The 13,231-nt window shown below is 33.6% G+C and overlaps 1 protein-coding gene across 9 annotated transcripts in view; it reads left to right on the plus strand.

The window, feature by feature from the left end:
* The window catches only part of LOC106871495 (band 3 anion transport protein), a 762,999-nt gene that overhangs the window by 718,050 nt on the left and 31,718 nt on the right, over nucleotides 1-13,231 (plus strand). For all 9 annotated transcript variants that reach the window (XM_052970953.1, XM_052970950.1, XM_052970954.1 and 6 more), the window contains 3 exons: nucleotides 4,616-4,822; nucleotides 10,287-10,435; nucleotides 12,857-13,051. In XM_052970953.1, the coding sequence (XP_052826913.1) occupies nucleotides 4,616-4,822; nucleotides 10,287-10,435; nucleotides 12,857-13,051 (551 nt within the window). The remainder of the gene's footprint in view (nucleotides 1-4,615; nucleotides 4,823-10,286; nucleotides 10,436-12,856; nucleotides 13,052-13,231) is intronic.

The following is a 13,231-nucleotide window of genomic DNA, read 5'->3' on the forward strand; positions in this document are numbered from 1 at the left end:
TATATATATATATATATATATATATGAATCATAGTAAATTATAAATATTTGATTGAAAGAAAGCATGAGTGAGTGAGTGAGAGAAAAAAGAAATGCAATTGTTTAAGTAACAGAATTAGAGCTAAAGATTTTGGGCCAAAATTTCAGTAGAAAGTTATGTTTATATATATTCATGGCATTATGCATGCCATCCAAAAGTCATATAGGGCTGCAAGTTGCCCATTTCTAATTATTTCTACCATGTTTTCACATAACTACACAATTTTTATGAATGTTCTTGCATAATAAGCATGAATTTCTGTTTTCTAATTTATTTGACTTTCTTTATACAAGTTTACTTTCTTTCTCAAATTCAATTCACAGCATAGTGCACTTACTCTTGATTTCGATTGTCCATCTTTCAGCTGTAAAATCATTGCTGTTTTCTCTTTTTAAAAAATTGGATTAATACACTAATAAATCTAACTAGTAGTAATTGTGGAAATTCCACAGTTGCTTTGAAAACTATAAGATTGTTGAATGTTTATAGACACCCATGAAACATGGATTTTTGAGATGATGGATTTTTTGAGCATTGGATTTTTGAGATGATGTAAATCCTCATGTAGTACTGAAGGTCCTGACCGTGGAAAGAGCATCTTTGAAAACTATACTCTTTGTTATACATTTCTCATCTGTTCTGTTTAGAGAGTTATCTTATCTTTAATTCAGGAAGTGAATGTTCTCTTGAAAGAGCAACACACAGCTGTCCATGAGGAAATACTGGTTCATTTCTTTTCACCTTTCCTTTGTGATATTGGTATTGAAAATATTGAAAATGTGTTGAAAGAATAATATATATAGCAAATACTTTAAGAAATCTTAACCATAGAATGAATCAAAGGTTTAATCTATGTATAGTATTATTCTGTAATGGTCCAACTACATTGATGGTTTCACTAAGGTGGTGAGCTGGCAGAAACATTAACATGCTGGGTGAAATGCTTAGTGGTATTTTGTCTGTCTTTACGTTCTGAGTTCAAATTTCACCGAGGTCAACTTTGCCTTTCATCCTTTCAGGGTTGTTAAATTAAGTACCAGTTGCATACTGGGGTTGATCTAATTGACTGGCCCTCCTCTCCAAAAATTTCAGGTCTTGTGCCTAAAATAGAAAAGACTATTTTCATATCAAATACAATTGAATATGGAGGAGCTTTGACCTACAGTACCAGTTAATAAAGTATACTAGCTGCTCCACTAAACACTGGATTCTTTAAAAAGAATGAAGATATGAAGGGTGCAATTATGATGGCAGTCAAATGTTATGCTTGCTCAAAGTGAACACTAAAGTGAAGAGGAGAAATGTGATATATTTTATTTTTCTGTTAGCTGTGGACTGAGTCAGGGAAAGATACAAAATTTGTTGAAAAAAGCCACATTTAGCAGAACTTAAATAGACAATTCTTTGCTGATGATCTTGCTGAGGGACTCACTGGAACAAATTTAGAGAAATACAAGCTTGCCAGGAACCATTAGAAATTACCTTATTTGATGGCGCAGATAAACGGTTTGGTGGGGGGGGGGGGGGGGGGGGTTCAAAAAAATGTGTCAGAAAATCACCCTGATTCCTTTATGTGAAATTAGGCCTCCCATAATCTAATTTCATCCCTGACACTTGCTACTATTGGCTAATTTTAATCCATAACTTAATTTCTTAATTATGATATTTATTATTATTATTATTGTTGTTTTACTTCTCAGAGCGCTCAGTCTTGTTTGCTCTGGTTGATTCTATGAGAGCAGACAGCAGCCTGTTGTCAGACGTCTCACAGGGTCTCTTTTCACAAATTATAAGCTTTGGTATTTGGATGTTAATTATCATGGAAGACATTCAACGTTGACATCATCATCATCATCATCATCATCATCATCATCATCATCATCATCATCATCATCATCATTATTATTATTATTATTATTTCATATACACACAATGAATTAGACTGTTGGAAAAGAAAATTCCTAACATTGGGTTACAACAAGCACCCTTAGATGCCAAGAACCTTCCTAAGTATCTTAGTTATCCCTAGTAGTGCTGTTTTCTGGAGCTGCACTAAAAACATTTTTCATGAATATGTGCTGCTGACCCTGGGGTGCATCTAATATGCCCATATGTTTTTTATACTATTAAATGTAGTTATGGGTTGATGAAGAAGTGAGATGTCAAGGAAGTGCATTTCTCTTGAGATTGGTGTGGATAGAGTCAAAGTGGCTAGCAGTGACATCAAAAGCAGGCTACAAAAATAAAAGTGCTTTTAAGTGACTATAGAGGAAGTAATCAGCAAGGGTAATTAATAAGAAAATGAAACTGTATTTATTTGAGAAGGGTGAATGAAAATGTATTTATTAAGAAGGGTGAATCCTCAGAGATCAAAAGAACAAGAAGTGGGTGAAAATAAAATGTCAAAAACAGCAGTGAACAAGGCTTGAAGAGATGGGAAGAGGCCTGAAATTTAGATCATCGTAAATTATCTGTTATATTGCTATAACTCTCCTCTGTGTAAGTTAAACCTGTCATTAAGTAATATCAATTAGTGTTTACAGTACCAATTGCCATAACAGGGTGCAAACCTTCAAAAGTTACTTCAATAAGTATTAATCTGGGTTGGTAGGTTGGCAGAACTGCTAAAGGAGCCAGGTAAGATGTTTTGTGATATCTATTCCCGCTCTTTATGTTCTGACAGCAATGCTTGCAGTGACACTGGTACTCAGATGTATTAGTCTGAACCCAAACCAAGGGCCTTTTCCTACGATAAATATCAGCTGTATGATAAGGGGACACTTGTATACATGTACAAGTGCTGGTCTTCTTCAAAATGTCTTACATAAAACTGCACATATATGTGCAAATGTACAGTCAACTTTCACTGAGAGAGGTCACTAATATAATACACTAAATACCAGAAATATATAGAGGTCAGCAATTTCAAAAGACTCCTCCAGTTTAATTATAAATTTACTTTGTACTTAAGGCCAAAAAATTAGGCCCACCTTTTCTCTTTTAAATTAGTTTTAAGAATCACTTAAATACATCCTTTTGGTGTACTCACTATATCATAACACTTCTAGACTCCAATTTTCTCACAATATATGCTATGTGAGAATTCATTGCAAGGGTACCAAATTATAGTATTGTTACAGTTGTGATAGAATGTATGTATAGTGTCAATATATTCTGTAACAGATGAGTTACAAGCATATCAAACTGCAAGTTCTTAAACCAAATAGTCGTACAAAGTGAACGCCTAATATTATTGGTATGAGACATTTCGACGCAGCCATTTTGGCAACACCTATTTGGTAGTGTTGTTTCGACAATTGACTTATTTGACCTCAGACATTTCAATGTTTCTCTTGTCCTCTCTCTCTCTCTCTCTCTACCTATCTACCTACCTACCTACCTATCTATCAAACGAGTACCAGAACATACTATCATACTGGTTGAATATCCAGTCAGCCATGTCAAATCATCAGCATCCACGTAGTTGTACCCGTTCGTCTTATTCCCTGATATTGTTGCTGTAATCACACCATTTCATATTTTCAATTTATTAATTACTATAGTTTCTGTATTATTATGAAAGGGTCCTCTATAGTGTTTTTTCCTTAAATTAAAAAAACAAATTATTTCGGCACATATTCCAGTTTCTCCAGTACATTCTGATATAAGTGTTATGTAAATAAAACTTTGAAGTAAACCTTAGTGAAACTAGAGTAGAATATATGTAATAATTACCAAATATTTAGCAACTCTTTCTCACTCTACTCTGACTTGCATCACAGCTGAGATATTTTCATTTGTAAAATGGCTTTTTTTTTTCCTTCAAAAATGGAAAATAACATGTCACTACAAAAAGGCAGTCACATAAATTAGTCATACAGCAATGAAGGCATTCAAAGAACTAGGCATGAATCATATATTCTACTCTACAAATAGCTGTTGGCATTAGAGACAATCATCATTATTTAATACCCACTTTTCCAAGCTTGCATGGATCAGATGGAATTTGTTGAGGTTGATTTTCTATGGTCAGATGCCCTTCCTGTTGCCAACGCTCACCTGTCTCCAAGCAAGGTAATATTTCCCCATAGCCTGACATGTTTTCGAGGAAGATTGGAAATAAGCAACATTGTTTTTACAGCCATAGTGTCAAGACAAAGGTACACTCAAACATGCCCCCCCCCACACACACACACACAATGAGCTTATTTCAGTTTCCATCTACCAAATCCACTCCCAAGGTTTAGGTCAGCTTGGGGTTGTAATAGAAGACACGTGACCAAAGTGCCATGCAGAGGGACTGAACCCGCAACCACTTGATTTGAGAGCAAGCTTCTTAACCACAGTGCCATGCCTACACTTCACAGCCAAGCTTAATAACAGACAAAATCTGGTATATAGATATAAACTATGAAACAAATCTATTAAAACTACTATAATACAAATTCAATTAGTCAATAGATCAGCAATTAATCAACCTTGTTATATATTTCTTAAATTACTTCAAATACTTAACAAAAACTCAGTATGTTTTTATCTACTTGGTGTCTGACTACGGAATGCTTTCTATTTCAGCGCTATTAGAAACCAAGGGAAAAGTTATATTGGATCCACTTTTGAGGACTGGTCGTCCATTCGGAGGGCTCATAAATGACATAAAGCGCCGTTATCCATATTACCGAAGTGATATAACAGATTCATTGAATTTACAATGTCTAGCCGCCTTTGTTTTTATATTCTTTGCATGTTTGTCACCATGTATTGCCTTTGGGGGGTTGTTAGGTAAGTCTCACTTCTTTATATCTTTTTATGTCCTTGCATTTGTCAACATATTATGTCATAAACAATAATTAGTTTTTGGACAAACAATTCACTATTGTTAAATATTTCTGGTTCTTTGGTATACTCTATTTTTTTCTGATATAGAACTTTTATTACAAAAACTGACACCATTATTTTTATTATTATTATGCTTGGCTACATGTGTGCTCATATATTTATAAGTCTAAATAATAATAATAATAATAATAATTATTATTATTATTATTATTTATTATTATTATTATTATTATTATTATTATTATTATTATTATTATTATTATTATTATCACTATTATTATTATTATTATTATTATTAAAACAGCAACTTTGACTTTCATCATTAGTATGCTGGACAAAATGCCTAGTGGCATTTCTTCCAACTTTACATTCTGAGTTCATATTCCACTGAGTCAATTTAATTAACTAAACTCCACCACCACCACCACCACACACACACCCTCTAAAATTTCAGCCCATGTGCCTATAGTAGAAAGAATTATTATTATTATTATTATTATTATTATTATTATTATTATTATTAAACAATCCAGATGTTTTCATAGCAGGCATCTTGATTCATTTATACTAATTTATTATTATTTTTAACATTTACTATTGAAATTAACTCAACAAAATTATATTTATATGCATAATTATTTCCTGTTAGCTTTTTAATATTTCCTTCATTAAATATGTTTTTGGCACTAAATGTATCAGTTGTTTTGCATGCAAATGGTATCTTTGAACTATGCCATTTCTAATCAAATTATGTTTATACAACAAATGTATATGTATCTACTAATTCTTTCATCACTTCTCTGGCAAGTACAAAAAAGGCTTTGCTGATGAAGTCTGAACAAACCCGATCTACTCTTGGAGTTGTTTCCTGTACTTGTCAGAAAAAGAAAAATAACATCAATCATTGACTAATATTTTTTTCTTACCATTATTATTTATAGCTCAATTTTTAATGCTTATTGCATAAATTCTTTAACAACTTATGGAATTATATTTACATTTCATTACATCTATTTGCTACCATTGTCTTTTATTCTCCATAAGATAACCTGTAAATTAGTAAATATGTAATAAAAATATGTACCATATTTTAATGTGTATAAGGAATCCTTTTTTGTCAAAAATTAGGTTAAAAAAATATGGGAGTTTCTTATACATGGATAGTATTATAATGTGGGAGAATGTACAAAAAAAAACAACAACAGACGAGGACAGATGGTGTAAACAACAAAAGGATGTATTAGTTTGACGCTCAGGAATACAGAAAGTCTTTAACGTTTCGAGCTACGCTCTTCAACAGAAAAAATATGGAGAAAACAAGGAGAAAAACACGGAGAGAAAAAAATTGAATGGTGTTTGGTCAGCGATTGATCAATCCCTTACAAAACCTTTTTTCCAAATTTTAAGCCCCAAAAATGAGGGTTTCCTTATACATGAGGGTTCTTTATATATGTTAAAATACAGTTAATTTACAAGAAGTAATAATGCAGCTCACATTTTCACATTTACATGCTTGTTTCCTTTACACTTCAAAGGAAGAGGATCAACAGTCCATCCTGAGCCATAGGCGGCTCATAAGACCAGTTTCCTGGATTCTATGGTGCTTGTATTTTCCCCTGGGTGGAATGCTGGTCTGTTGCAGGATACATATTTTTGCCAGCTGAGTGAACTGAAGCTTTGTGAAATGAAGCGCTTTGCTCAAAATCACATCGCATTGCCCAGTCAGGGACTGAAACCACAACCTTATAACCATGAGTGCATCACCCTAACCACTAAGCCACACACCTCCACCCTTTGCACTTAAATACCTGATATTCAGGAATCTCAGTACAAACTCAAATAAAAATTCTGCTTTTATGCTTCTAAATGTAAATGTATATGTGAAAATATGAGCTGCATTTCTATATACTCATTGCACATCACACATCTTCATTCAGTCATGTACACACACACACACACACACACACACACACACACACATATAATTAATAAAATTATTTTAGATATCAAAGATATTTATCTTAATTGAAATCATTCATTCTTTATTAGAGATCTTGAGATATATATATATATATATATATATATATATATATATATATATATATACACTTCTAAATTGCTACAATAATTGCAATAATTAATTAGTTTGATATCCTGATGAATATACACTTAAAGATGTCAAAAAGGCGTTACTTAGATTCTATCAATTGTGTCTTTTGTTTCCTGTTCATTGATTCAAATATCCTGAGTTCGGTATTAGTTATTGTATTGAATATACACTTAGAGATATCAGAGATTTGAGATTCTAATTTCTATTAATTATGTTTCATTTTTGCATATGATTTACAAGTTTCTTGATATGAACTTGTGTATTGAAACATATCTTGTTGTATCTCTGGTGGGTCATTATACCAATAATAAACACATGCACTGGTTTTGTTTCACTTATTTATTTTTATTTGTCGATTTGTTCAACCTTTAACTAATTAACTAATTGATTGTCTAATAGCTGATTGATTGAGTGATTGACTGAACAATTAATCAAACAATCAATTAGTTAATGTTTAAATGGTTAATCAATTAGCTAATAAAAATAAAGAAGGGAAATAGAAACAGTGTATGTGTGTTTATTACTGGCATAATGACCCTCCCAAGATACTACAAAATATCAATTGTGTGTTTTTCATTTCCTTACTATTGATTCAAATAATAATTTTTGGTAACATTTAAACATGTTATTTGAAAACTTTCTAAGTTATCTTTACTGTTATGTTTTTATTCTCTGCACTTTGCTGTCCTTTCTTTTATTTTTCCTCTTTTTAAATTTAATGAATGCTATTATTACATTTTGTTTCTTTTCCTTTGCATACATTTTCTGAAAGAAACAGAATTTCGATGTTGATTTTTTTAAATTTTTTTCTTTGCTGCAATGACACTTATAACTCATGATCTATAAATTTATTTTCCAAAACACTTGAAAGTATTCTCCTCACATACATATTTACTTAATTAGTTATTTGTAACTATCCAAAGGGTTTTTTTAACTCACTATTTGCACTCTTATTTATAGCTTTACCTACTTCAAGTTTCACTTTTTAAAACAAATTATTTCATGCCCCTCAAATTTTCTAAACTCTAATGTCATAATTAATATTTACCTCAAAGTATTTTTAACAGTATTCGTTTTTAAGTTTAATGTGTTATGCCATGCATTAATGTCAAAACAGTGATGCAAACTTTATAGTTGATTCAAGGCGGCGAGCTGGCAGAAACATTAGCATGCTAGGCGAAATGCTCAGCAGTATTTCATTTGTCTTTATGTTCTGAGTTCGAATTCCACCAAGATCAACTTTGCCTTTCATCCTTTCAGGGTCAATAAATTAAATACCAGTTGCATACTGGGGTCAATCTAATTGACTGGCCCCCTCCCAAAAATTTCGGGCCTTGTACCTAGAGTAGAAAGGAATATTTACAGTGGATTTAATGATTCCAAATTAGCTCACAAAACAGTAAGCTAAATACCAACTTTAGAAACTCAGAAGTTCTGTGTGGTAAGAAGCTTGCTTCTCAACCACATGGTTCCGGGTTCAGTACCACTGCATGGCACCTTGGACAATTGTCTTCTACTATAGTCTCAGGCCGACCAAAGCCTTGTGAGTGGATTTGTTAAGCAGAAACTGAAAGAAGCCCATCGTATATATGTGTGTGTGTCTGTGCTTGTTCCCCCCATCATTGCTTGACAACCGATGTCGGTATTTATACGTCCCCATAACTTAGCAGTTCAGCAAATGAGACCAATAGATAAGTACTAAGCTTACAAAGAATAAGTCCTGGGGTCGATTTGTTCTTCAAAAGGCAGTGCTCCAGCATGGCTGCAGTCAAATGACTGAAACAAGTAAATGAATAAATGAATCCAGACAGCTTTTGAAAGAATTTAAAAGACTAAGATTCTTTTTCTAATATTTTAGCAATAGAATTAAGGATAATTAAGCATAAAACTTGTTTTAAAAGAAAAAAGCTGACAGGTCACATTTGTAAGCCAATGTGATCCTTTTCACTCATAGTTTTCCATCAGTAGGTTTGTCTCCTTTTTATAACAATTAAGCATGTGGCCAAGTGGTTAGGATATTGACCTCATAACCATAAGGTTGTCGATTCACTTCCTGGATTGAGTGGCACATTGTGCCCTTGAGCAAGGCACTTCATTTCACATTACTTCAGTTTACTCAGTTGAAAAATTAGTACCAGCTTAATGTTGGTGCTTTCTCTCCCACCAGCTATCACATCCTCAACATTTCACTGAGTTCAGGATGGGAAGACCAAGGGAGCATCTGTGTCTGCTCACAACTACACAAGACCTTAAAACATTAAAGAAAGCATGGTGCTTATTACTAATTTCCTTGTGAATGATGACTATGCATGCCTTGCATACTTTCTGTAACAATTAACAAGAACTCTGTTATTCTAGTCCTTTTGATGACATCTTGTACAACTTAATTCCTTTCATTAGTAGTACTGTTTGCTCTGGAACTCTAAATATTCTTATCAAACATCAAAACATGATATCTTTGGAAATATATATCTATATAGCTATCTAATTGTGGAGGTGCAATGGCCCAGTGGTTAGGGCTGCGGACTCGCGGTCATAGGATCGCGGCTTCGATTCCCAGACTGGGCATTGTGAGTGTTTATTGAGCGAAAACACCTAAAGCTCCACAAGGCTCCGGCAGGGGATGGTGACGAACCCTGCTGTACTCTTTCACCACAACTTTCTCTCACTCTTACTTCCTGTTTCTGTTGTGCCTGTAATTCAAAGGGTCAGCCTTGTCACACTGTGTCACGCTGAATATCCCCGAGAACTACCTTAAGGGTACACATGTCTGTGGAGTGCTCAGCCACTTGCACGTTAATTTCACGAGCAGGCTGTTCAGTTGATCGGATCAACTGGAACCCTCAACGTCGTAAGCGACAGAGTGCCAACAAGCTATCTAATTACTTTCCTGACAGTTAGAATGCCAATTGGTTGATGAAATTTCTCTTTTATAAAAAAATTTGTTGCTTGTCTGACTTGCTAATCTGAGGATGTTACGTATGTTTGAATTCGTATGGCTTTTTCTTCTAATTTTGTTCTGGTTGACATTAATGTCTAACCTTGTCATGTCACTAAAACAAATGCTAGTTACAAATCAATGCTCTCTTCTTTTTTTCTCAGTACCACAGTCATGAAAACTTGTAAAAGAGACACCTACTATCTCCAGCTGGTAGCATTTAGCCTCCTGCACTGATATTTCTGTTTAAGGATTGTCAGTCGGGATTAATTTCCAAGGTTCTGTTGCTCTGTCATTATCTCCTCTAAGGTCTCACTCAGAAACATAAGTCATGTTTGTTAATTTTTTTCCTGTTTCAGCGGAAAAAACCAATGGACTTATGGGGGTAACAGAAACTGTACTGAGTACGTCGCTGTGTGGACTTATATTTGGCCTGTTCAGTGGACAGCCCCTTATGATCCTAGGAGCCACAGGGCCTGTTCTAGTATATGAGCAGTCTTTATACAAGGTAAACTACTTTCAAAATATTTTATTATTTCTGTTTAGTATTCTTACCATTTTTTCTGTAAATATTTGTTTCTGTTTTTTGTGCAGGCATGGCTGTGTGGTAAGACATTTGCTTCCCAACTACATGGTTTTGGGTTCAGTTCCACTGCATGTTACCTTGGGCAAGTGTTTTCTACTATAGCCCTAGGCCAACCAAAGCCTTGTGAGTGGATTTGGGAGACAGACTGAAAGAAGCCAATCATGTGTGTGTATGCCTGTGTCTATATGTATTTATATATATACACACATGGCAAGCTTCTGTACAGTTTTTGTCTACTAGTTCTACTTGCAAGATATTGTTTAACCCAAGGCTATAGTACTGTGCTTATCAAAGTGGGTAGGATTACCACCTGGGGTGGGAGAAACAGTGGAAAATTCTATATAGCTACTGGGGACAAATAAAGGCAGTTAGGGATGACATATATACCTCCTAGTTGCCCTAGTTTTCAAAAATATTTTAAATTTCATTGTGTGTGCAAATCATCTGGTAATATTAGAGGTTGAAATTTTGTTTCAACATTCCATTATCATATTGATGAGTGCTCTTAATGGAATCAACCAGTCAGCAACAGTTTTTTTCTTTCGTTTTGTTTGTTTGTGGTGTATTTAATTTGGCTGAATCTTAGTAAGGCAGCACTGAGAGAGCATCAGTAAATGAAAGAGGGTGATAGTTAAAAAAAGGTTATGACTGTGTGGTTAAGAAGTCCATTTTATAGCCATGTGTTAATTAAAGCAATTAATTAATGATGATCAGTTACTAATTTTAATGAAACACAAGCAAAACATTCTGGGCACCCTAAGCGTGTACGTTCTACTAATGATGTATGTTGAATGTGAACCCAGTTGTAAACCACATTAATAAACACCAACTACGACCAATTTGTAGAAGTAGAAATACTTACGATACAGCTAGCATGGTAACAACACTGGTAAATGGTGTTGGGACTGCCTTATATACAAACAAATACGATAAATGCTGTTGCAGAGAAAAATCAAAATGTCCTTTGATGAATCTCTGTGAGTGCAAATCTTATATATAAAAGTACCGTGCACACAGGGGAGGGCCCTATGTTTACATTGGGAAGACGGCTGATTCATTTAAGAATCGTTATCATAACTATGTTGCCAGCTTTAAGACAATCAATAAGAGACATTCAACATCTTTTGGCAGATTTTGTATGGCGAATGAAGGAGGATAAAATGAAGTACAACATTAATTGGTCCATTGTAAGGTATGCGAAACCATACAATATAATTTTCAGGAGATGCCATCTCTACTCGAGGAATCCTTGTCTATTCTGTAGACTAATGAGAAGATAATTAATAGAATTAATAAAATAGAAGATAAATTAATAGAATTTTGAGATGCCTACACGCATATAAATGTACTTTCGCACAATGCAGTGAGAAGGAATTTTGAGTAACCGTTAACTTAATTTACTTTAAGGTATGGATGACTTAAGTTTACTTTTAACCTCCCCATTCTTATAAATACCAAGTAGATAACTAACTCGCTTTATGATCATGAGTGCACCAAACCTTACGTGTGCGTATGCTCACATTTTTGTGGATGCTTGTATGAGCAAGTGTACTCGCACCATGCAGCTGCCTGAGGGTGTTCATACACCATATCTATTAATGGTTATTTTTTATACTTTTCTTGCTGGATTGTGTGTCCATTTCTCTTTTTGCCATCTGTGATTTTATTTTTGATCTTCTATATAAATGAAGATATTTCCTCTGTCTGGCTGCTTTTCTTTCTATAAAATGGAAAGTTACATTGCGGAACAGTTATTTGAACGAGTTGTATTTATTTATCACCCAACAAGATACATCTGCACCACCAGATGCTTCTGAACCAGTTGTTGAGTGTCCCATCCAAGAGGAATCAATGCTAGATGTGTCGAAACAATTGTCGTGATTAATAATAAATTCTCTTATTTTCCATCTTCCGTCTTTCATTTGCCATATATGTATATATGTGTGTGTATATATATATATATATAATTCTAACAGTCTGGTTTTCACTTTTTATTATTTTCAATTTTACAATATTGAAATAAATTAGTACTTTCATGCATTACACAATCATCAGGTTTATGTAGTGACACCTATGTCAATTGTGGAACACGACTGTCACTACATAAACCTGATGATTGCAAAATGCATGAAAGTACTAGTTTATATCAATACTGTAAATATCAAAATACACACACACATACATATTACTTTTGATTCACCAGTTCTACAGTTCATGTATGGAAATATAATTTTAAAATTTATAATATATATGTCATTGTGTTTGTGTTGGTTTTAAACTCATATTGATATTTTCTATTTTTCCATCTCTGTCACACACTCTTTCTCTCTCTCTCTTTTTCAGTTCTGTGAAAGCAATGATTTAGAATTCCTGCCTATGCGTTGTTGGATTGGATTCTGGGTTACTGTGATAGCCGCAGTAGTTGTGGCCTTAGAAGGCAGCTTTCTCGTGAAATTTGTTACCAGATTCACAGAGGAAATTTTTGCTATATTGATTTCTCTTATCTTTATCTATGAAGTCATTAAAAAATTAACAGATGTAATTATTTTTACTTATTCTTATTTCTTTCTTTTCTCCTTCTTGCATTCACATCAGTATCACCTAAGATTTTTATAATTCCTTTGCTTGCAACTTCATTACAGTTTAATAGTATATTACTGAGAGCTATATATGTGTATATATATATATATATATATATATATATATATATATATATAT

This window comes from Octopus bimaculoides, chromosome 1, assembly GCF_001194135.2.
Source record: "Octopus bimaculoides isolate UCB-OBI-ISO-001 chromosome 1, ASM119413v2, whole genome shotgun sequence".
Taxonomy (NCBI): domain Eukaryota; kingdom Metazoa; phylum Mollusca; class Cephalopoda; order Octopoda; family Octopodidae; genus Octopus; species Octopus bimaculoides.